Source organism: Eulemur rufifrons, chromosome 10, assembly GCF_041146395.1.
Source record: "Eulemur rufifrons isolate Redbay chromosome 10, OSU_ERuf_1, whole genome shotgun sequence".
Classification (NCBI taxonomy): domain Eukaryota; kingdom Metazoa; phylum Chordata; class Mammalia; order Primates; family Lemuridae; genus Eulemur; species Eulemur rufifrons.
In genome coordinates, this window is record NC_090992.1 from 8,052,603 (window position 1) to 8,076,809 (window position 24,207).

Sequence of the window (24,207 nt, forward strand, 5' to 3'; positions counted from 1 at the left end):
GTCGTGGACACTGGGTGTCCTGTGGTGACGGCCCTCTTAATTGCCACGCAGTTAAATACTGGTTCAATTTGGAGTGCCAAGGGTAGGGGTGGAATATTTTTAACCTGTCCAATTTAAAAAGGAAGGGCCTCTCATTGCGGAGAGGGAAGGGTGGAAGAGTTGTGAGAGAGGTATTGTCAAGGGACCAGAAATCTTTGGCTGTTCAGTCACTGCCGCGACAGCCCCAGGGGATGGGCCTCACCAGCCCAGGAACTGCTGTGCTTTTGCCATTAAAATTCCGTTATTAATGACTCATCATTAGTGCCCTGAGAGGACATGTGCGAGGAGGACAGGGAGGTGGCCCTGTCAGCAGGGCCAGCCTGGGTCAGGATGCTGCATGGCCCAAGTTTTGGGGCCTGATACTCTCAGCAATGAGACCTTCATGCGGAGCTCTGCTGCCTCAGTTTCCCTATCCTGAGATGCTGTTTTCAGGGAGCCCTGACACTACTGTGGGAAAGGCTATTTGGTTCACTGTATCTCCGGTGCAGTGCAGGGTACTTAGTAGATGTTCAGTAAATATTTATTTAGCAAATGAGTGAGCGATGATATGCATCTCCCCTCTCTTCCCAATGCCCAGCAAGCACATAGTGAGTGCTTTAAATAATTTGAATGAATGAATTCTGTATACTCCCTCCTCCCACTGTCATTTTTTGTGCTACTTCTGGCATTTAGTAATTATTCAATGCATACAAAATGTTTGTTGAATGGGTACTTCTGATCATGTCCCACTCCTCAATTGTACCCAAAACTTAGTGGGGGCTAGAGAACGCTGACCTATTTTCTAGGCACACACTATGTGCCAGGTTGAACCTGTGCTAAGACTCCCTCCTCCCCTTCCTGTCTTCTCTTTTTGGGATTTGGTTCACTCCAGAGTCCCAAGGGTAGTGGTTGCCACCTCACTCTTGTTTCAGCCAGAGGAGAGGTAGGGTCAGTGAGCTGCCAAACTGAAGCTGGGTGACAGACAAGGAGGCTGCCTGTCAATCTCCGAGCTGCCCGCAGGCTCTGGGTGAGCACTGCATTGTACTCCTGGTGCTAGAGAACAGCTGACTATTGATAAAAAATGTCCCTCTGTGCTTTCCAAATTAAGACGACATTTAACTGAGTGCCTGCTGGCTCGCCTGCCTGCTCCCTTAGTCTCCCAGGGGACAGAGCTCATCTTGGTGGAAACTGTTTTGAGCATGTCCAAAGTCTCAGCTTTGACATCTTGGCTGATGTCAAGAAGTTTCTGTAACCTTCCTGTTCAGCACACCCAGTTCTGTTACCATACACACTGTCTCTCTCTCAGGCTGTTACTGGGAAAAATGCTGGCATCAGCATGCCGGGCGGGGACACATGGCACCAGGAAGAACACCGACACTCACAAACACATACCCCAACCCTGATCAGAATTCAGCTGCCTCAGAACAGGAACAGCTCTGCCCGTGGGTTCTCCGGCTGGTGCAGGGGAGGCCGAGCTGCAGACCCGCCTAGAGGACTGCAGTGGTCCCTAATCTTATTTAGGTCCTAGACTCCTTTGAGAATCTGATGAAAGCACCTTACTCCTTCCCATAGAAAAATGCAAATCCTCCCAATTTTGCACACAATTCAGTAGGTTCATAGATCCTGAAGCCCAACCAAGGAGCCCAGGTTAAGAACCCCTGACATTATAGTAGACGGCCATACTAAATCCCATATCCAAATGCTAGCTCTGCCACGCACCTGCCAGGTGGCCTTGGGCAAGTTGTCCACCATTTCCTTCTATATCCTTGGCTATAAAATGAGTTGAAATAGATAAAGTTTGGACTCCTTATGACTAATGGCCCATGTCTCTGGAGGTTTAGATAGTATCTTAGAGCAGTGCTGCATAACCTTTTATAAGTCACATGTTCCTTTGAGAATCTGATGTGAACTTTGTATCTTCTGCCTAGAAAATGCCTCTATACAAAGTTTTGCCTAGTGTTCAGAGGGCCCAAGGTACAGATTTAGGACTTTTTAATTAGAGTGATGCAGTGGTCCCAGGTATTCAATGATCCAGTGCCAGCTGTGGTTCCAGCTTCCTTAGATTACTCCTCCCCATCTCTTCTCTCTACCACCCCCCAACATCAGCTCTGCACTGAAAATGCACTGGTAATTGGGGGGGGGGTCCAGTTTGGTCTACTCGAGTACTTTGGTTTTCAGACTTGACTTTTACATAATGGAACCATTTTTTTCTAATGAAGTTCTACCTGGAGTTCCAATATGGATAAAAGGGGACTCTGAGCATTTATTGACCTATTTATTCATTCATTCTCCCATTCAGCAAGTATTCATCAAGTATCACTTTGTGCCAGGCACCTGGCTGGGCAGCCTGGAGACCCTGCCTGCTTGGTTTCCCCCAGCCTCTGTCATTGGCCTGCAGAACCCAACAGCTCTGTGCACCAGCTCGAAAATCATAGATGTTACAAGAAAATCACTCTGTCCTGGAGTGAGGTGATCAGAGACCCAGAGACCTCACCCCTGAAGCACTTAACTTTTGGGAACCTCATTTTTCTCATCTGTAAAATGGAATAATGATGCTATACTATATTCCAGGTATGTATGATGTTCATTATCTCTAGTTGGGAATATGTTTGGCCCATTTCTGTGGACAGTGACCATGGGCACTGAGCTCCAAGAGAGGACAAAAGGAGGAGCAGACAGAGGACATTTTGCCTTCAGTGTCCAGGACAGCCCTGTGCTATTCAGAAGCTAGCTGAATGAGTGCTTGAAAATTTCCGGGAACATTATAAGGCTGAGCCTTGGGAAAATATCTGCTGTTTCTTCACTTTCCCCTCCCCTGAAACACTGGCTGCTGTCAGTGCCAATTTCACAGCCCCAGTTCACACAGTGTCCTCTGGGGCCTGAATTCACAGGCCCAAACCTGCAATGACAGAGGAAAGTTTACCCACAGATGGGGGTCGGGAAAGATGCGTTCTGCACGCGAAGGCTACTCGCTGGGAAAGGACAGGGGAGGGGACTTGCATCACATCGGATCCAAGTTCCTTTCGCCCTGTGCTTGCAGGTGCAGAGATGTGTCAGGGCCTGCATGACTTTGGGAATGTTCGTTTCAGCAGTGTTTCCCAAGGGGAGCTCAGGCAAGTCCACTGCTGGCAAACGCTCACCTCCAGGGCTCTTCCTTTTCCTGTCCTTGGCTGGCAGTCTAGTGTCAAGGTTGAGGGCACAGGTTTTAGTGCTGGACCAGCCTGGGTCCAAATCCTGACTCTGCTTCTACTCCCTGTTTGATCTTGGGAAAGACACTCACCCTCTCCAAGCCTTGTATCCTTATCTGTGAAATGGGCATAATGACGCCTCCCTCACAGGATTGTTAGAAAATTGAGTTAAATCCTATTGTAAAGCCTGGTGCCTGGCTCCTGTAAATGCTCTGTAAACAGTCATGCTTTTCTTAGCCCTAATTTTCCAGCTAAGAAGCAGATTATTTGATAACATAGTGATAGAGGAATGAGGTCAAGAGCACACGTGTCCGTCATCTGTGCACCTGCCACTGTGCACCAAGGTGCCCCATTCTTGTCCAGGCCCAGCATGACTTTCTTGCCAGGGATTGGATGACAAAGAACCCTCACTCTATTACTCTTCCCTCCTTCCTCTTGGCAGGTGCAAACAGGAGAACGAGCCACTGCTTTTCCTTTATTAGTAGGTCGGAGAGCATCGCCTGGTGTCCCAGGACCCAGCTCCCCACCCCCAGTATCCAAGACGGCCATCCTTCCCTGCTTGTCACACTCTGTGGCATCTGTTCTGCGGGAGGACTGACTCTTTGCCTTCTACATGTGTTTTGCCAGCAAACACTTATCTCAGCCACAAACTGTCCCTGTCCTCCAAAAAATTCAGAGCCCATTACAGGGGCTGCTTTGGTCTGTCGGCTGTTAGTCCTGGGGGCCCAGCCTCCACTGTGGGGGCAGCATCAGTCACCCTAAAGTTCTGGGGCCATCTCTGCTTGGTGAGTTCCAAGATTTTAGGAACCAGCGCATGTCCCGGGATCCTCTGGGCCTGGGCCCCCTGACATCTCCCAGGGCCGCTGGTTCTTGGATCCAGAGGCGTCCAAGGTGCGTTCACAGGCACCTGCTGCTGCTGCAGCTGCCGCTCCTGCCATCAGCTCCGCTCTTTCCGCCAGGGCCCCCCTGCGCTTCGGAGCCCGAGGCCCCGCTGGTGGCCAGGTCTAGACTGAGGGTCCTCCCGCAGACGGAGAGGCGCCGCAGCGCCTCGGAGGCGGCCTCCACGGGCACGCCGGAGCGCTGCTCCAGCAGCATCTCCAACAGCGAGCTCATCTCCGACAGGAAGGTGCTGGCCAGCCGCGTGCCCGTCGGGCTCAGCTCGGGCCCGGCCGCCTTGCCGAACGTCTGGAAGGTCCGCGGCTCCTCCGAGGCTGCAGCATCCGGGGAGATCACGTTGTCGCGGTAGTTGGTGGTGAGCGGCAAGGACAGCCTCGCCATCCAGGCGGGGTCGGGGGCGCTCAGCCGGTCCAGGGCCAGGCCTGCGGGGGGAGGGGGACAGGGTGAGGCGAAGCGGGGCTGGGGGCAGGGCAAGGGCCGTGGACAAAGAAGGGAAGGGAAATGGGAGGGGGCAGGGCACACGGGCTGGGGGTGGTGGCCAGAGTGGGGCGGAAAGGAAGAGGCCCAGGCGGGGAAGCTCCTGGGCAGGAAGGCAGCCACGAAGCACCAAAGCACCCGGCGAGCCAGCGGAGAAGGCGCAGGAGGAGAAGGAAGGCCTAGAAGTAGAAATTAGCCTGTCTCTGAAGAATTTCCTGGTCTGGCCCACGGTGTGTTTCAGGTCTAAGTGTTTTCTGCATTCCAGCCAAGATTGTGGCCCCTGGGGTGGGGTGGGGTGGGGTGACTCCTCCTCGTAAGGTACCACTAGCTGAGGTTAGAGGGAAAATCCCTTTTCTTAGACAGGGCTGCTGTGCCAAGCAATTTATTTCGTTTAACCTACATACAAATCTTGGAGGTCAAGAGTACCTATTTCATGGATGAAGAAACTAAAGCTCAAAGAAGTTAAGCTACACGTTTGCTAGGCAGCCAAACCCTGATTTGACCCTGGGTCTGATGACTTCGAAGACCCCTGTGACTGTACCGCCCTGCCCACTCTCTGAAGAGTGGCTCTTCCTCCCGCAGGACACCCCAGGTACCCACCTGTGGCACAGGCCTGCTGAGGTCTGCACTGTTGACACCTGGCCCCGAGTCCTCAACACCTTCACCCCTCAAGCTGCAGGGAGCCTAGAGTCAGGCTGGAAAGGGGCTGTCTGCCTGGGGGCTGTCCCAGGAAAGGGACTGGGACAGTGGCAGGGGCAACTCAGCTTGGTGGCTGGGAATTAAAAAAATTGCCCCTAGATTCCCAATGCCACCAACCCTTCAACAGAAAATCTTATCTCAAAAAACTGGTCCCAGACCTGATGGTAGAGACCAAGGGAAAGGAAAGAAAGGAAGGTATAAGTCTCATGGTTAAGAAACAGTGTCTTTTTAAAAAAGAGAGGGGAAACAACATCTACCTTAACATTTATTTAATGTTTGCCTAAGGTGAGCTGCTTTAAAATCTGTGCACAGAATAGAAGACTGGAAGGAGATATGTCAAAGTGTTAACTGAAATCACCCCTGGGCAGAAGTGATTTATTCTTTTTTTGTTTAGCTATATTTTTCTACATTAACCGAATACTACTTTTGTAATTTGAAAAAGTTATTCCAGAGCAGAGCTAGTTGTTTTTTATATTAGTAAATGAAACTCTGTCTTGCATTCGGTTCTGGACTGTGCAGGCTGTGAGACAGGCGTGGGCCCCTGCCCTGCTGGATCCTGGGGCCTAGCCCCATGCCTGGAACTTAGTGAATGTTTGTTGAATGACTGAATGAACATAAATAGTAACCCTCGACATTTGGGAAATGTAAACCTTAGTTCCCTGAGACTCTGGGGCCATAAAGGTTGAATGGAACTCTTGGTGTTACAGAATCGGGCCTTTCCTTGCACAAGGGTCAGAGAACTTCAGAAGAAGTGAAGCTTGGAATGAGAAAATCACTGGGGCAGATGAGAATGGCTGAAAAGCGATGGTGAATTCACTCGGCATCATCCACCAGTTCTAGCTGCAGGTGGGTGCTGGGCAGACCTGGGTGTCATTTCCCAGCTTTGCCACTTAGAGTCAGTTGTGTGTGACCTTGGGGAAAGGGCTTAACCTCTCTGAGCCTCCTTGTCCTCTCACAAAGTGGTGAGACAGTAGTACTTATCGTATTAGGTCATTGTGAGATTTAATGAGTTCATGCAACCAGTAAAACATCGTCATCATCGCATCCTCGGGTGGGGCTTTTATCTGAAACAGCAAGACCCCAGGCTCAAGCACGCTCATAAATAGCCTTGCAGTGGTCCAGCCTGAGAAAGCAAAGGCTCTTCTGTCCCTCTTCCTTCCTTGTCCCCCACGTCTCACACCCGCTGTGCTCAGTGTCCTCTGTGCCGTGGGGAGGCAGGACCAGGGGGGAACTGAGCCCACAGATTCCAGCCCACAGCTGGCCGACGGAGATGGAGTCCAAATCTACATCCCCTAACCACAGGTGACCAATGAGCACTTGACATGTGGCGGGTATGACAGAGGAACTGCACATTTCATTTTCTTTAATTTTAATTCATTTAAATTTAAATAGCCACATGTGGGCAGTGGCTACCATATGGACAACACAGCTCTAACATTTAGAGCCATACTGCCTGTGTTAATAACCATTAGCTGTACAACCTCGGGTAAATTATTAGACACCCCTGGCCCTTAGCTTTTTCTTTTATGAAACGGGGATAACGAATAGCCCCTATCTCATAAGATTTTCCCATGAGTACTTGGAACAAGGACTAGCACGTAGAAAGCGCTCAATAAATGTTAGCTGTATTTTCTTAAGCAAGGAAAGGGAAGTCTCTGCCATGACTTCAGCATGTTGGCAGCCAGATGGAGCACATGAGAAATAGATTGTTAACTACAGAAACAGACAAACCACAGCATAGGGATGGGCAGACGTGTGGTGTGTTACCTAAACGAGGCTGACCAATATCCAGGGGCGGGGCAGCTAGCAGATTAGTGAATTCAAGTTCACGTTATGTATGTATTGTCAAAACTAATTGTTTCTCTATAAAAAAAATTTTTTATTTCAATTAGAAGTGTTAGTACATTAAAGAGTTGATTCAGTTCCCAGGGTGAAAGGGAGATTTAAATACCCCAAAGAAATACAACTGAGTGGTTTAGGAGTTAGGGGGAAGTCTCCTGAGGACAGTCTGGCCCAGGTGTTGGCACCCTTCTGTCACTGATGAGCTAGGTGACTTTGAGCAGACCATTTCCCCTTTTTAAACCTGTTTGCTCATCTGTAAATTGGAGCTAATAATATCTACCTCAAAGGACTGCTTGGAGGCCAAAGTGAGATAATGTGTATCAGATGCTTTCCCAGTGCCTGGTACATGCCAAGACTCAGTAATTGTTCGCTATTGTTACGGTGATTTTTAAAATTAGTAATCAAAGTAGATCCTGGTCTTTAAACAAACGAATACTTTCTGAGGCTCCAGGGAAATTAAATGTCACTGAGGTTCCTCCCTGGAAACAGAAGGACTGTTTCTCTGCAATCTGGGCACATGAGGGGACGATGGGGGCAGAAGCAGGGTTGGGGTGATCCTGGGGAGTCCCTACCTGTGTGGGGGTCCAGCAGGCTTGACAGCTCTTCTTCTAGCAGCCGCTTCACAGAGAGGTCCTCTTCAGGGTCCAAGGGCCCTTCCTCCTGTTCTGGTTCTGCTTGGCCACCAGCCCTAGCACCTGGGCCATCTGTGTCTGAGATTGCACTCCTACAAAGGAAACCAGCCAGTCCACGGGGAGGAAATTCCCGCATAGATTCATTCATTCATGCTCATTCATGCTCACATGCCTTTACCCACACAGGAAACTGGACACACTGCCTGGCCTTCAGAGTCTGACCAGCCTGGGTTATGTGATCCCAGCCCTTCTGCTTACTCTGTTTCCTCGTGTGTAAAATGGGAGTAATAAATAACACCCACCTCATGGGGTGCTGTGAGGGTAAAATGAGACATTGTAGGTAAAGGGCTTAGCATGGTTCCTGGTGCATTGTAAGCACTCAGCGAATAGAAGTGAAAATGAATTCACTGATACTGTCACTCACCACTGTCCCTCCCATGGCTTTGCATGCCTGGCACGGAGCAGGAGTTTAATAAACTTCAATCCAGCCAGTGCAGTCATCCCCCCTCCCCTGCAGTCATCCACCCTCCATCAGAGCAGGTGCTCCAGCAAGGCAGAGGTTTCTGTCTGTCTCATTCCCTACTCTCTCATCAGTGCTCAGAACAGGGCCTGGCACACAGCGAGTGCTTAGTAAATACTTTGTGCGATGAGTGACTGACTGTTACTTCCTCTTTATTTAAGGCCAAATCCCAGACCAGAGAGCAGATCTATGGAGGACATAGCTGAGGGGACATGTCCTAAAGCTGCTCGGAGTCTACTGCCTGCACCTCCATCTCCTGCTGTCTCCACCTGGCTCCTCCATCGCTCAGATCCTCCCTCCCACAGCCACTGGGTCCAGGGACAGGCCTGGACCCTCCTCCCGGAAAGGTAAGAAGACTTCCTGAGTAGCCTTAAGGCCTAGGAGTCCTTTCTGTTGGTTTGTTTGTTTGCTTTTTTTCCTGTGGCCGTTTCTGCTGCTAGGAAGAGATCAGTGGGGAGGGGGCAAGTTTGTGGGTAACAATGACAATTAATGTTTATTGAGCCATGAGTCTGAGTCAGGCCTCTTGCTAGTGCAAGGTGCAGGCACCATCTCATTCAAACCTTTCATAACTCTAATGTGTTCTTTTGTTATCATCCCCATTTTTTGCGTGTGAGAAAACCAAGACTTGTGAAGATTTTGCAGCTTACCCAAGGTCCCCATGGATTAAGTGATGAAGCAAGAATTCAGATTCAGGCCAGTATGACTCTGGAGTGTGTGTACTCACCCCTGTTCAACACTACCTCTCATCAGCCTTGCAAAAAAGAGCTACAAGTTGTCAGGGCAAGAGCACTGATCCAAGAGTCAGGAGCCCGGGGAGCTGGTCCCTGCCACTCACTTGCTATGTGACCTTGAGCAAAGTTGCTGTAAGGGGAAAGGACTTTAGCATTGCAGGTGCAACTACCTACTATGTGCCAGGCACTGGGCTGTGGGCTTAGAAAGGAACTGACCATGAAATCCTCACCCCATTGCTACAAGAGAAGTGTATGACCTGCATTTTACAAATGGAGAAACCAAGGTCTTGAGAGATTATCTGATGTGCTCAAGTTTACACAGCTGGATTGGATCAAAATTCTTAGGGCCTCAGTTTCTCCATCTGTAACAAGGAGTTGGATTAGATGTCCTCTTTTTTTTTTTTTTTTTTTGAGACAGAGTCTCACTTTGTTGCCCAGGCTAGAGTGAGTGCCGTGGCGTCAGCCTAGCTCACAGCAACCTCAAACTCCTGGGCTCAAGCAATCCTCCTGCCTCAGCCTCCCGAGTAGCTGGGACTACAGGCATGCACCACCATGCCCGGCTAATTTTTTCTATATATATTTTTAGCTGTCCATATAATTTCTTTCTATTTTTAGTAGAGACGGGGTCTCGCTCTTGCTCAGGCTGGTCTCGAACTCCTGACCTCGAGCGATCCACCCGCCTCGGCCTCCCAGAGTGCTAGGATTACAGGCATGAGCCACCGCGCCCGGCCTAGATGTCCTCTTGATGTCTCTTCAATTCTAGGATTGCCCAAAGGGACACGCCCACACTTCCACCATCCTTAGTGGGAGACTTCATATTATGCCCTCGTGTTTGTGGATAAAGAGAAAGAAAGGTGAAAGTTACAAATTTAAAGCCAATTTATAGCACCTCTGTAATCAGGGGACAGATAGGGCCTCAGGGATGAAGTCATTTCCTCAGTGACTCTGGGTCCTGTAAATCCCATAAATACAGTCGCCCCAGGACCCAGCCTCCCAGGGTGGGGGTGGGTGCTGTCTGCTGCAGTCTCCCAGGGGCCCAGTGTCTGGGATGAGCTCGCCCTCCCTCACCTCCCAGAGGCCAGTGGGCGGGGGACCTTGAGGGGTACGTGCTGCTTACCTGCCGCCTCCTGGCTTGGCCAAATACTTGTTTCCCCGGTGGTTTGGTTTGGGCTGGAATTGGCCCTGATGCAGCAAGGACAGCAGCTGGGAGATTTGCTACAAGACAGGAAAAATCTGTTGACTCCACACAATTCCGACCCAGCACGCTTCCTTGCCGGATGTTTCCCTCAACGCCGGTGCTTTCTTTTTATAGTCTTTCCTCCGGCTTCAGATGTTTGTGTGATCAGATGGGGGATGGTGCCAGTGACGGAGACAGGGACCTGGGCGGGCAGGTCCCCTGCTTTGCCATGTCACCCAGGACCTAGGTGTCTGAGGGAGAGCCTGGGGACCCTCTGGACCCATCCCCTCATGCTCAGTCTCCCAAGTGCCCTGTGCCGAGAGGACTCTGTGGGATGGGGGTGAAGAGGCATTTCCTGACCATAAAATTATTATTATTTTGATCAGGATTATCCTAAAGAGTTATTTTCCCCTTTTAGCAGTATTCAAACACTCAGACAATTTTTGTGGGCCAGATGGAAGATTATGTTGTAGAGAAGGCAAAATAGTGTCATTGAATGTTTCATTTATTCATTCTTCGTTCACTCATCAAGTGCTTACTAAGTGCTTGTTCCGAGCCCAGCAGGGCGCTGGCAACGGAGTGAGAATGAGGAGACCCAGCTGCCACCCTCAGGGAGCTCGCAGTCTGCCCGGAGGGCTGGAGGGCCGGGGAGAGTGGACAGGGGGTTGCATGGGGTGTTGGGAAAGGGTGGGGGACTGTGGGGGCAGAGGAGGCCCCACCCCAACTCAGAGCAGGGAGGAAGTAGGGGGGTGTTCCTGGGGGAAGTTTATTCATTTATTTCAACAAGTTTTTTGTGTTTTTGTTTGTTTGTTTTGAAACAGAATCTCACTCTATTGCCCAGGCTAGAGTGCAGGGGCGTCATCATCGCTCACTGTAGCCTCAAACTCATAGGCTCGAGCCATTCTTCTGCCTCAGCCTCCCGAGTAGCTGGGACTACAGGCACACACCACTACGCCCAGCTAATTTTTTCTACTTTTTGTATTGACGGGATCTTGCTGTTGTTCAGGCTGGTCTTGAACTCCTGGCCTCAAGTGATCCTCCTGCCTCGGCCTCCCAGAGTCCTAGGATTATAGGCATGAGCCACTGCGCCTGGCCTTATTTCCACAAATGTTTATTGAGTTCACATGATACGCCAGGCTCCTCTGCGGAGGCACAAAGGCTCTATAGGAGTTTGGCAAGTAGGAGGAGAGGGAGGGTCTGGGCAAGAGGCAAAGGGGGTTTCAGGCACAAGCGCTGCAAGCCAAACGGCTGGAAGAAATGGTAGAGTTTCAGAAAGAGGAAAATGGGGTAGGGGGTGGGCGAGGTGTCAGGGCCAGATCCTATAGAGCCTCAAGAGGGAGAGGTAACAGACCAAGTCTTGGGAGGCTGAGTTCTAGTTCAAAGTTATTTCTAGCTTGTTGTATACTATCAGGCAGATTTTTAGACCTCCTCAGGCCTCAGTTTTCTCGTCTCTAAAGTGGGGCTAGAAATACCCACCTGGCCTTCTTCACAGAGGTGTCAGGATTAGATGGTTTGAAAATGTTACCCCTAGAAATGCTGCTTCCGCCTCCGGGGCCCACCCCCACTCCTCCCTGGGGAAGCCCACTCTGTCCTCTCTGCAGCTCGAGGCAGGAAGTGCCAACCTCAGAGGACAGTTGGAAGAGGAGGTGGCCAGGACTAGGGTTTCACTGTGACTTGGGAGGGTCAGGGTCCCATTGTCTGCCTCAGGGCAGATCCTACCTCTCAGCCAAAATGCGGAAGCCCTCCTAAGCCACCCGCCCCCCTTGCCCAAGTACAGCTGACATTTCAGGGACACTCGCCATATGCCAAGCCCTGTGCTGAGTACTGTCATTCAGGGTCACTTCACAGTTAGAGTCCAAACTTTGGAGTCAGTCAGAGTCTGCTTCTGCCCCAGTTTCCATCTGTGTGGCCTTGAGGAATTACTTAAGTATTCTGAGCCTCAGTTTCCTCAGCAGTGAAAAAGTGAGTTACAATGAGACGCAGGTCATGTGGTGGTTATGAGGTTAAATGAACCAAAGGATATAAGTCATTTGTTAATAGGTCCCATGAGAAACACTCAGTAATTGTCCTGTGGTATAAAATCTCGTTTAATCCTTAGAACAGCCCAAGGGAAAAGATACCGTTAGACCCATTTTACAGAGGTGGAACCTGAGGCTCACAGGTGCTACACAACAGTTAGTGGCCAGGCTAGAATTTGAACTCAGATCTGAATCCACAGTGGTGCTGTGCTGCCAGAAAGACATGAGCATTGGGCGAGCTGCCTCCTACCCTCGGGTTGATCCCAAGTGGGCACCTTTCTTTCCATCACCCAGTGGGGTTGCCCATAGTGCCTGCTCTCTGCTGTCCTGTCCACCACCAACCAGCACAGTGTTTGGCACAAAGACTTAACCAAAAAGCACTTGATGAATGAATGGATGAACAGGTGGATGGACGGGTGAGTGGAGGGATGATGGCTCTGGGCAACCTCTGGGTCTGCATGGAGCCCAGGGTCAGCGTCTTAAGAAAACAGCTGGGCCATCTCCAGGTGGCTTCCTGGGGAGGGGGTGAGGGAAGGAAGTTGTTTCCTTGCTTCACAGGAAACCTGAGCTGATGGCCTGGCCGAGCAGAAGTGTGCCTTGGGCAGGCAGCCTGGCACAGTGAAAATATCTGGAGTCCAGGGGAGCAAATATGAGTGTGAGATCAGTTACCTTCCCTGAAAAAGAGTCCTCATTTGTGTCTAGTAAATCCTGGGTCTCCAGACACTTTTTCATTCATTACCCCATTTAATCCTCACACCTCCAGGGAGCTAGACACAAGGTAGGGTTTGGCCCCATAATCCCCATTTTATAGATGAGGAAAATGAGGCTCAGGGGTTGAAGAGCTTGCCCAATGTTGTCCAGCTCCTAAGGGGCTGTGTTGAAGTTTGAACTGAATCTGCCTAACTCCCAAGTCCTAAGTTGGTTTCCACGACCCCATCCTGCAGGCCCAGCCAGTAAGCTGTGGGGTCTCAGGCTAGTCAGATGCAGCCCAGGAGCCCGGGGCAGTGATGCCCCTGCTGGTTTGCTCCATGGGGAGGTTGCCTGGATGAGAGGAGGGCGAGTGGAGAGTGGAGATGGAGAAATGTTTTGCAGAAGTAATAATAATCATTTGCTCAGCACTGACTACACACCAAACAGTGTTCTACGGGCGTTAAGTGCATTAACTCATTTTATCTTCAAGCAGACTTAGAAGATGGGTGCTGTCCACATGGACATCTTCACAGAGAAGTTGAGTAACTTCTCTGTGGTTCACAGCTAGGAAGAAGTAGAATCAGGATTTGAGCCCAGACAATCTTGCTCCAGAGACTATGCTCTTAATCACTATCTTTGCGGCGTCTCTACTTGTGCCAGCCACCGCAAGTGCTGTATAGGAATGAACTGACCAAATTGTCAGGACAGCTCTGTGAGGCAGATACTCTTACTACAGTTCCTGTTTTACAGATAAGGAAACTAAGGCTTAGAGACAGTAAGTAATTTGCCCAGGATCACACAGCTCAGTTCAGCTGAGCCCGAGCTGTGCCCTGAACCATTGCTACCCAAAGCACCGTAAAGTGCCGGGTGAGGAATGTGAGGGTGAGGGGGGTGTCTGATGCTGCGGGTGGTGGTCCAGGGGTGACCAGGGGGAGAACTGCCCGTGCCCCAGGTACCTGAACAGGGGGAGAATCCACAGTGAGCTCCTCCACGGGGTTCCGCTCCGCAAAGGCAGCCACAGACAGCCGGACCAGGCTCCGCAGGATCTGACGGGGGCCGGATTCTTTCTCAGGGGACACCTTGCCATTGAGATTTCGCTGCCGCCTCAGGGTTGCAGAGGAGGCCGGTGGGCTCTGTGGGGCCTCCTCACTGCCCTGGTCGCCAGCCGGCCTCCCTGTGGGGCTGCCCGCAACCTTCAGGGCCCTCGGGCGTGGCTGCCCGGTGGCGGGCTGGGGCTCAGGAAGGTTCAGGTTCTCCCGGGAGGCGTTCCTCTGCCGGGGGTGGTTGAAAAGGAGGTTGACGGTGTCCTGCAGCACCTCGTGGTTCTCCGCCAGGGATCCCTGGTTGCCTTGGTTACGCAGGGTCCTGTACAGGGTCGGTGTGAGATGAAAGGGAGCCTGCAGGCAGGGGTCCCAGCCTGCTTCCATCATTGCCTCCTTGCCCGAGTCTTTGTGGGACTGCCCGACTTCGCCAGGCTCACCCGCCTGACCCCTGAGGACAGGCACCAGGTGGATGTCAGTCTTCTGAATGTGTTTCTGGGGCCTCTTGGGCTGGTGGCGGTAGGTGGACTCGGCCTCCCGGCAGTTGTAGGCCCTATTGTCCTTCTTCTCTGTCCGGCAGATGGACATGAACAGAGCCAAGATCAACCCAAAGATGCCCAGCAGTGCAGCCAGGCATGTCACTGTCAGCACCGACGTGCTCAGGACCCCAGGCTCACGGGCCGAATCCCTCAGGTGGTCCACGCTGGTGACAAACATGACCTTCAGCAGGGCTCGGGTCTGCAAGGGGGGGCTGCCCCTGTCCTCTACCACGATCTCCAGCTCCCACTCGCTCCCAGTAAGGCTGCTGGCATTGGTGGTGTTGACAAATAGCTGCCCCAGCTGGGGGCTGAGGATGAAGAGGTGGGCTTCATTCCCACGCCGGATGCTGTAGAGGAGCTCTCCATTTGCCCCCGAGTCTGCGTCTCTTGCCACAATGGTTGCCAAAAGGAACAGCTGGGAGCTGGGAGTGGCCAGTGGAGGTGTGTCAGCCCCTGCTGGACCCAGGCCACTGGGAGACTCAATGGGCACCAGAAGGTGGCCCGTGGAGGCGTTCACAAGCACTGAGAGGCTGGCTTTTCCATCGCTGAGCACAGGCTGGATCACCTCTGGGGCATTATCGTTGGCATCCAAGAGGCTGACCCGTACGGAGACGCTGGATGCAAGCTGGGGTTGTCCCCTGTCCTCCGCAATCACCCGGAACTCGAAATCAGCCATCTCTTCATAGTCCAGTGACCTCTGAGCAGTGACCTCTCCCGTGTCAGGGTCAATAGCTACTAAGTGAGAAACTGGGGAGTGCTGGATGCGGTATGAGATCTTCCTATTAACACCCAAGTCTGCATCGTGAGCCTTGAGGGTAATGAGGTGAAGAGAGGGGAGGTTGTTTTCCCGAGTGGAGACCTCGTACCTGCTTTTCTCAAACACGGGTGCATTGTCATTGGCATCACTGATCTGAATGCTGAGCTGTTTCTTGGCTGATAAAGGCTGGAGTCCTTGGTCTTGGGCTAACAGAGTGAGCGTATATTTGGGCCACTGCTCTCTGTCCAGTGTGGCATTGGTTAGCAACATGTATGTGTTGCCATTAGTCCTTTTCAGCCTGAAGTGGCCCAGCTCTTGGCTCAGCCAACAGTGGACCAGACCATTGTTTCCTGAGTCCAAGTCGTCTGCCATGACTAGAGCAATAAAACTGTCCTTGGGAAGAGCTTCTGACACCAGGGATGGCTGGGAGGCCCATGTGATGTGGATGCTTGGGGCATTGTCATTAACATCCAGAACCTTGATGAGAACTTTGCAGTGGGCTGGGATGGGGTTGGGACCCAGGTCTCTTGCCTGGACATCTACCTCATACGCAGGATTCTTCTCGTAGTCTAGGGATCGGCGCAGAATGACCTGGCCTGTCTTGGCGTCAATACTGAAGGTGTCTAGCACCTCTGGAGGCACGTGCTTACTGAGGAAGAACTCCACCTCCCCGTTGGGGCCTTGGTCAGGGTCCGTGGCGGTCAGGTTTATGAGGAGAGTACCAGGGGCGGCATCTTCTTGGATTTCTAGTGCCAGCGAACTCTCGGCAAACACAGGGCTGTTGTCATTGGAATCTAGGACGTTGACCTTGACCAAGCTGGTGCCTGACTTGGGGGGATTCCCATTGTCATAAGCGGTTAACACCAGGTCAAAAGATGAGTGGATTTCCCGGTCCAGCTCCTTCACCACCACGAGTTCTGCATGTTTGGTCTCATCAGGCCCCACAATGACATCTAAGGCAAAGTGCTCGCTGGGGGACAGGATGTAGGAGTGCAGCGTATTAGGGCCTGTGTCGGGGTCAAGAGCTCTGTCCAAGGGGATCCGGGTGCGCAGAGAGGCACTCTCAGAGATTTCCAGCTCCTGCTCGCCTTTGGGAAACTGTGGCTGGTGGTCATTGATGTCCAGCACTTGGATCTCCACGTGGATCAGAGCCAAATCCCCTGTGGCAAGCACGTCAAAGGAAACCAGGCAGGGATCCCACTGTCGGCATAGCTGCTCTCGATCCAGCCGCCTCCCCGTGCTGAGCAAGCCGTCCTCGGAGCCCACCTGAATGGGGAGTGCCTGAGGCAGCTGCAAGACCTGGAAGGCAGCCCCCGCCTGCCCGTGCCTCTCCTCCCGGCCCAGTTCCCGGGACAGCTTCCCTATCACTGTGCCAGACGGCACTTCCTCCGACACTTGGTATTTCACCGTGAGCGTGGCCACCTCCTGACAATCCCCTGAAAGGAACAAGTAGCTGCCTGGCCCCAAAAGCCCCAGAAGAAGTCGCAGAAGTTGCATCATGCTTACCACCAGAGTGGGCTAGATGCAGAAACCGCTAGAGTTCTTTAAAGGCTGGACAAGTCCTCCAGTGCTTCCTCAATGGCTTTGTTCTCCTGCCCCCAGACCTGCTTGCACAACCTCGTCCCATAATTAGAGGCTGATAGAACAAGCAGGATTCCCAGGCAAGGCCATCTTCATCACGAGCGATCTGAGAGGTCCAAGCACTGCTGGAGTAAAGCTGTCAGGGGAGACCGCCCACAGGGGCACCAGTGGGTCCACTTCAGTAAATGATGGACAAGAGCTGGTCCAGGAGGGACTTGACCCAGTAGAGCAGGATATGGGACTCTGACTTCCAAACAGTTGCTAGGCCAGGGAAACAGAGAAGCAGCTTTTTCCTATGGAAACCCCACCTACAGGAAAAGGGAGGGCTGTGAGTTTCAATGCCAATTAGAGAAAGAGCATTTCCTGTGAAGCTGAGTGGCCTGCCGCTGAGGAGGATGAGGCCGGGACTCCGGGGACAGGCCGGAAGGGAAGGTGCCGTCCATGCAGCAAGGCGGCCACCCCCTCGTAGGCAAGCGAGCAGAGCACTCGAGCCCCCGCCTGCCGTGCGTGGAATTATGTCCTTCCTGGGCAAGTCCCGTTCCCTGTCTCTCTTCCCTTCCTCACCTCTCTTTGTTCTTGTCTTTTCTCCATTACTCCTCTCCCACTTTTTTCTCTCTCCCACACTTGTTTATTTTTCGATCTTGACTCTGCCCCGATTACCCACTTTCATCTTACTAGAGAGCAGCTGTGATTAACAGAGCAGTTCTGAGAGCTGAACTGCCTGGTTCAAATCCTGACTTTGCAACTTACCAGCTGGGTCTTCTGGGACAAGTCACTTAGCCTCTCTGGGCCTCCATTACCTCATCTTTGAGGTGGAGTGAGGATGGAAATAAGAATCGTAGCCCTCTCAGCAGGAAATTATGAGGATTAAATGAAATGATGCACAAAGGGCCCGGGCCTGGCCTCCAGTCCCAGGCAGTGATGTTACTGTTACCAGCAGGTGTGATAATCTGTACCCCTGCCCGCACTGACCAGGAGGGTGCCGTGGCCTTGGCTTCAGAAGCTGCAAGGACCTGTCTGACCGACTGTGTGGCTCCCTCCCCCTTCCTTTCCAGCCCCCAGCCTTGAGGTCCAGAGTCCCTGCATGGGGAAGCCCCAGGTTTCCGGGCTCCCACTGCTCTGGGAGATGTTTATGCATTTCCCTCCCACACCTCCCCTCCCTTTCATGTCTTTCTCTCTCTTCCTCCAATTCTTCTCTCCCCACTCTGTTTATGACAGTGCCATGCACAACTCCCTTGCCCCCCCAGTGCTCCTTCTAGACCTTTTGAGGTGTCCTCCCTCCCATTTCCTGTTCACCTCCTCACAGAGGTGGGGCCCTGGAAAGAAGCGGGTGAGTGGGTGGTCTGCTTCTCATTCCCTGCTCAAGGAGTGCTGCCCCCAGCACTCTCCCAGCCTCACACCCCACCTTGAAGTTGATGCCAGAGGTTTGTAAAGCATTTGAGGTGATGGGAATTAAGGGCCAGCTTCCCCTAGGTGGGCACTGGCCACTGAATCCTTGGGGCCAGTGGTGCCCCGTTTGGACCCAGGTGACAGCAATCAGGGCTTGTTGGCATGGAGGCCTGTGGCCATCAGGACTGGCGTGGCTGACAGACGGCCATCTGCGCTCCTTCCCTTTCCCTCTGTCTAGTCTTTCCTTTCGCTGGTATTCTACTCCTGGAGGTTTCCCAACTATCTCACTGCAGCCCATTAAGCCACAGCAGGGGGCCGAATTCATGGGGCCAGTTCCAGTGGCATGACTCTGGGGACAGACAGGCCACTCCCAAGCTCTGAAACATGGCTCAAGTGGCTTCACCTCTCTGAGCCTCAGTTTCCTTCTGTGAGAGTGTGGCTGTCACCCATCTTGTGAGTTTATGGGAAGGATTCAATGAGATGACATGGAAAGGGCTCAGCACAGAGAAAGCACTCAATACGCGGGGACTGTGATTGTATTTTTTATTATCTCCAAGTTTTATGTCTTATATGCAAATGGTGAAAATGGCCTTGCACTTGTCCGTTCACTTTTTTCTTTGCCTCCTTGGCCAGGAATCTGGTTTTCCAGGCCTCCCTGAGCTCAGTGTGGGCACCGTGCTGCCTGGGCTATACGGGAAGCCCACTGCCCCTTGGAGCTCAGAGACACAGTGGGTGCTCCTTGCCCTCTGCGGACAGTCAGCCCGTGAGGGCCTCGCGGTCCCGCCCTCATTCACCTGCTGTGTGCCAGGCAGTGAACGAGACAAGGGGCTTACGGTCTAAGGTGGGGGCAGGGAAAATGACACAAGGGAGCCCAGTGCAGTTGTTCTGGATTCCGGCCTGGGGGCAGGGGTCGGGGGAGGCTCCTCCTGGAGGGTCCTGCTGCACCCTTTGGGACACAGAGGAGCGAGCAGAGGAAGGGGTGGGCAGGGGAGAGGCAAAGCAGGTGGAGGGGGCAGAGCGGCAAAAGCCCCCAGGAGGGTGAGCTGGCTCCTCATTGTGTTATAAGGGAGTCCTCAGGGTAGAGTGGGGAGCAAGTGGGGGCCGGGCATGTAAGCAGGGGTCACCCGAGGATGGGGGCCAAGGTTCCCATGCTAAGGACTTGGACCTTGTCCTGAAGGCCATGGGGAGTTTGGGGAGCGCTCAAGGCAGGATGATGAGAGCAGCAGCTCCGTACCAGGCCTGGCCCTGAGGGCTTCCCCTACGTCCTCTCCTGCTGCCCTCACCACCGTGCCATCATGTTGAAGACCCTGGGCAGAGCGTTAGCGTAACTTGCCCAAGATCACGCAGATGTGCCCTCCAGTGCCCTTCGGCTGCACTCTGGAAAATGGATTGGAAGGAGAGAGAGAGGAGGGAGGGAGGCAGCTGGGGGTAATGCAGGGGAGCGTTGATGCGGAAAACTCCAGTGGTGAGCGTGTTTCCAGAGTGCCATCTGGTGGCCAAAGCGGGGAAAGGCACAGGCAGGACAGGGAACAGCCACCGAGACAGGAGGTGGGTGCCATAGCTCCAGACCCGCTGCACAGAAGAATACAACGGGAAAACCAGCACGCAGATGATGACTGTATCTCTTAATGGAAAACCTAATGTGAACCAATCACAGAAGGAATTATGGAATTCATGATTCTACCTGAGCTGACATTTATATTCTTTAAGGGACATTGTTTTATATATATATATATATGTATATATATACATCTTTGTGTGTGTGTGTGTGTGTGTGTGTTGTGTTGTCTGGACTGGGACCATGAATGCAAAAAAATGGACTCATGGGTCACAAGAAAGTTTGAATTTAGATTTCGCAGGTGGTTTTTATTGTTTGTTTGTTTTATTCACACTGGGGACACGAAGGTAAGACAACCGTTTAAAATTCTAAAGCCATCAAATAAGGCACAATTTTTTGAAGGTGATCACCTCTGGGTCTCAGGTCCCCATTTAGGAATTTTCTCTCCTCCTTTCTGGCTGTAGGGGTCAGTGGGTCTTTAACAGCCACATGCCAAGGGGTGAATGGAGCTGTCACTAGAGTTTGTCTGGAAAGGTGACATTTCCCTGAATTTTGAAAATAGGTTTCAAGGAGCAGAGGCATTCCAAAATAGGTTTGAAACAGCTGAGGATAGTCTCCCTTAAGTCCAAACTATTTTTTTAAAAGAGGGCAGGACTGGGGTTTGTGCTTAAAGGCCTCACCACTCACTTGGGTGTTGCTCGTACTTGGGCCCTTGGCCGCAGGGAAGGGCTGAGGGGTGAAGTGGGAAGGGTGGGAGTCAGAGGATCTTTTCAAAACACTTTGAGTCTGGAGGAACCTAGAGGGGTCAGACTGATATGGTGCTACTCTGACCCTTGGGGGACTCCTGGCCAGCTGAATGAAGGCTAAGGTCACGTCCTCCACTACGAGTGTCCTGCTGGGCTGGCTGCCCACACCCAGGTCTTCTAGGCTGGTTCCTCGTGCATCTGCCCAGCAGCTGCCACCGCATCACAAGGCGGCTTGGGTGAGGCTGAGAAGCATCATCCTCAGGATTGTTCCTGCCAGGAAGGTGGCTGGACCATCCAGGGTCGCCTCTTTTTTCAGGAAGAAAGCTAGAGCCAGTCTGGCCAGGAATTTTGACTGAGAGACTCAAGTAGATGTTCTGGGTCACCTGCTCCTGCACTTTGTGGACTTTGCTGGGACAGGTGACAGATGTCTACCCCCACACAATGGCATCGCTTTCTGGGGCCAGTGCAGAAAGAAGAATGCACTTTGCAGAAAGAAATTTGCCAAGAAATAGGACTTTTCAAGAAATGAAAGGGCTTCGAGTCTTGGTTAAGAGTAGTAGTTCTCAAAAGGGGCCAGAGAGCAGAATCACTTGGAAAGCTTTGCAAAATACCAGGGTCAGGGCAAGAAAATTCATAGTTTTCCTTTTCCCAGCCTGCCAAAGAATATTCTGTAATTGCCAGCCCAATTTCTCCCCCTTCTAAAAGGCATCATCTTTCAGATCATTTGGGACAAGGTTGGGAAGTTGGTTGGAACATTTTGCTGGAAAGAGAGGCCAAACTGATCTACATGATAAAACAAAAAATAGGTGGGAGGAGGGAGGGAGGCTGCTGAAGGTTGAAATTATGGAGGGCAGCACACCAGAGAACAGCAGAGGCCGGGAAGGAGGTAGATTGAAGATAAGGAGGACTTCTGAATGAGTTGTTGCAAAGTATGGCCTCCATCATTTTAAAGAAAAATTCAAGAAAAGAGTAATGTTCTTTTCAAAATTTATTTTGTGCGTTAGTAACCATAACACGGACCCCAAACTGGATCACATGAGTTCTAGGTTGATAAGGGTTACACACACACACACACACACACGTCTCTCTCCGCAACACTCAGAGAGGAAGGGCACTACTGGTATGTGGATTTCAATTCTGATATGCTACAGGGGATTCAGACATGCACCCTTATCTCTCCCCCAGCCTCCTTGAGAACCGCTGATTAGGACTTCTCAGAAGCACTAGCAGCCCTGCAAAGGCCAAACTCTAGAGCCATCAGGCCTTTCTTACTCACCTCCTCTAGGTCCTCATCTTTCCCCCACACCTGTGTCACTGCTCATCAAAGCTCTGTGCTCACCTGGTTCTCTCTTCCTATTTCTGCAGCCTTCTGTCTGCTTCTCTGACTCCTCTTTTGGTATCTTTCCTTCTGACTCGCAGGTGTGGGCCCGTCCCCCAGATACTATCCCCAGCCCTCTCCTCTACATAGCGTTATTGGCTCAGAAATAGGTTGCCAGATTTAGCAAATAAAAATACAGAATGCCCAGTTACATTTGAATTTCAGATAAATAGAGAATAATTTTTTTAGTATACTTTTATCTGACAACCCTGTCCAGAAATAATGTATGCTCTCAACACGAGTGCCCTTTCTTTTCTTTATTTTTGCAATTTTGGTTTACACAGTGAATTTGAAAATCTATCAGTAAACAGAAAAGTCAAACATATTGACTGGGAGCATCATCTGTGCATGAATATTCAGAAGCTGACTCTGTTGATTGGCCTTGTTATGTATTCAGCATTTCTGGGTGACTCCAAGATGGAACTGTTCTCACACTGAGAGAACCGCCCTAGAGGAAGCCTAGATCATTCATCAAATCACTCGGTCATCCAGCCACACAATTATTTGGTGGAATTCAGCATGTTCTTCTCTATTTACAAGGTCAGGGATTTTGGCAAGGGAAGTAGCTCAAGTTGACCCATGTTTTCCCTTCCTCTAAACCATTGGTTTGGGGTTTTTGTTTTTCTTCATATAGAATCTAATGAGCCTAATTCTCTCCTTCCTTCAGGAAGGCTCTTGCAGGAAGGAAAATGAGTCTTCCCATCGTTACATAAATTCTCCTGGGGCTTCCCTTTATAAGTTTATGACAGCCAGGAGTTGAGCCCGGAGCTCGGAGAGAAAGTCACACACTGATTTATGATGGCAGCTGCTGCTAAATCTCACCCCTCTTTCCTTCTTACAGAGCCATGTTACCTTGGGGTTACAAAACTCTTTTCACTGTTATTCAGGGGAATAATAATAAAATGCCAGGTTGCAAGTATAAACATGATCATTCTCTGCCTATTATTGTAAATCAAATCTTACCTTGCATCAGAAGCACAGAAAACAGTTTGTACTGTCAGCCACCTCAAGCCTTGGTAGCACTCTGTCTTTATATAAGCCTGGGATGACCTGAGGTAGTGTTTGAGCTGCACTGACCAGGGAAGATGGTCACACAGGTGATCTGGCTATGTCTTCTTTAGACCCAACTGGCCACTTGCCTCAAGCAAAGGGCTATCTTGGTCTAAGCATAGCATTGGGTTTAATGATGTGAGCCCAGGACACCAACTGCCTAGGTTCAAATCTTGACTCTAGTTTACCATGTGTGACAATGGCAAGTCAGTTAACTTCTCTGAGATCAGTTTCCTGGGTTTTAAAACAGGAATGATGATGGTAACTATACTATAGGGCTGTCCTCAGGTTTAGCTTAGTCAGTCCACAACCGTTAAAGCAGGGCCTGGCACTTATAAATAAGTGTTATTTATATTTGCTTCTAGTGCAGTGGCTCCCAATTTTTTTAGGATGAAGCCCCCACTTTAAAAAAAAAAAAACAATTTTCAGATTCCCACGTGTTAATAGACTTTTCAGATCTACATGAACAAATACACAACAACAAGAGACCAGCAAGAATTCAATGATAATTCCATACAGGGGTGGGGCTCACCACCACCCAGGCTTGTCCGAGAGTTGGGAAGGGTTTTCCTCTCCACCCTACTGCCTCTCTCTGTGTCAAGGGCTTGTTTCAGGGGTGCTTGTGAGTGGTGGCCATTGAAAAGGAGGCTGTCCCCTCTGGGAAGGAGAGTGAGCTCAGCAAAGTCTCCGGCCCCCACTGGATGCCAGGGATGGAGGGGACCAAGTGCAGGTGCTGATGGGAGGCCTGCTAACCCCTGCAGTGACAAGCCAGATTTTGGGACAAACTCCTACTCTCTACTCAATGGTCTGGGTCCTGACCTCTGGTCTAGGTTTAGGCTCCAGCCTTTCCTAGGTCTAGGCTCCATAGTGTGGTGTCCTTGGGGACAGGAGATGGAGTTGGGCCTCTTTCTCTTTCCCTTGTTCTCATTCTCACCTATCATTATTTCATAAACTCTCATCCTAATTTCCCTAGAGCCTTGCCTTTTAATTTTTACAGCCGTAACTATTTTGCTCTCTCTATATTTGTTACAACAAACCCTCATTCTCTTACAGGCTACTCGAGAGAGTCAGACTGATGAGGAATTGGTCCTAACCCTAGCTCCACCACTGTATGACACTGGTCAAATCCCTTCACCCCTTAGTGCCTCAAGTTCCTCCTCTGTAAAGTGGGGAGACAAAATTATCTAAGTCGTGCAGTCCTGGGCATTTCAGTGAGACAACCCATGTGAAGCGCCATGCACGGTGGAGGGCTGGGCACACAGGCAGGCTCAGTTTAAAAG

General features: G+C 51.2%; 2 protein-coding genes across 2 annotated transcripts in view; one reads left to right on the plus strand and one right to left on the minus strand.

Moving 5' to 3' along the window:
• Positions 1 to 24,207, plus strand: part of RNF14 (ring finger protein 14) — a 362,683-nt gene that overhangs the window by 318,152 nt on the left and 20,324 nt on the right. The gene's annotated exons all lie outside the window — the stretch shown is intronic.
• On the minus strand, positions 3,702 to 16,806 carry PCDH12 (protocadherin 12). Its single transcript, XM_069484149.1, has 4 exons — positions 13,846 to 16,806; positions 10,122 to 10,219; positions 7,694 to 7,845; positions 3,702 to 4,525 (listed from the first exon to the last, which is right to left on the minus strand). Exons 1-4 carry the CDS (start codon positions 16,723 to 16,725, stop codon positions 4,104 to 4,106), a joined length of 3,552 nt encoding a protein of 1,183 aa, XP_069340250.1. The 5' UTR covers positions 16,726 to 16,806; the 3' UTR covers positions 3,702 to 4,103.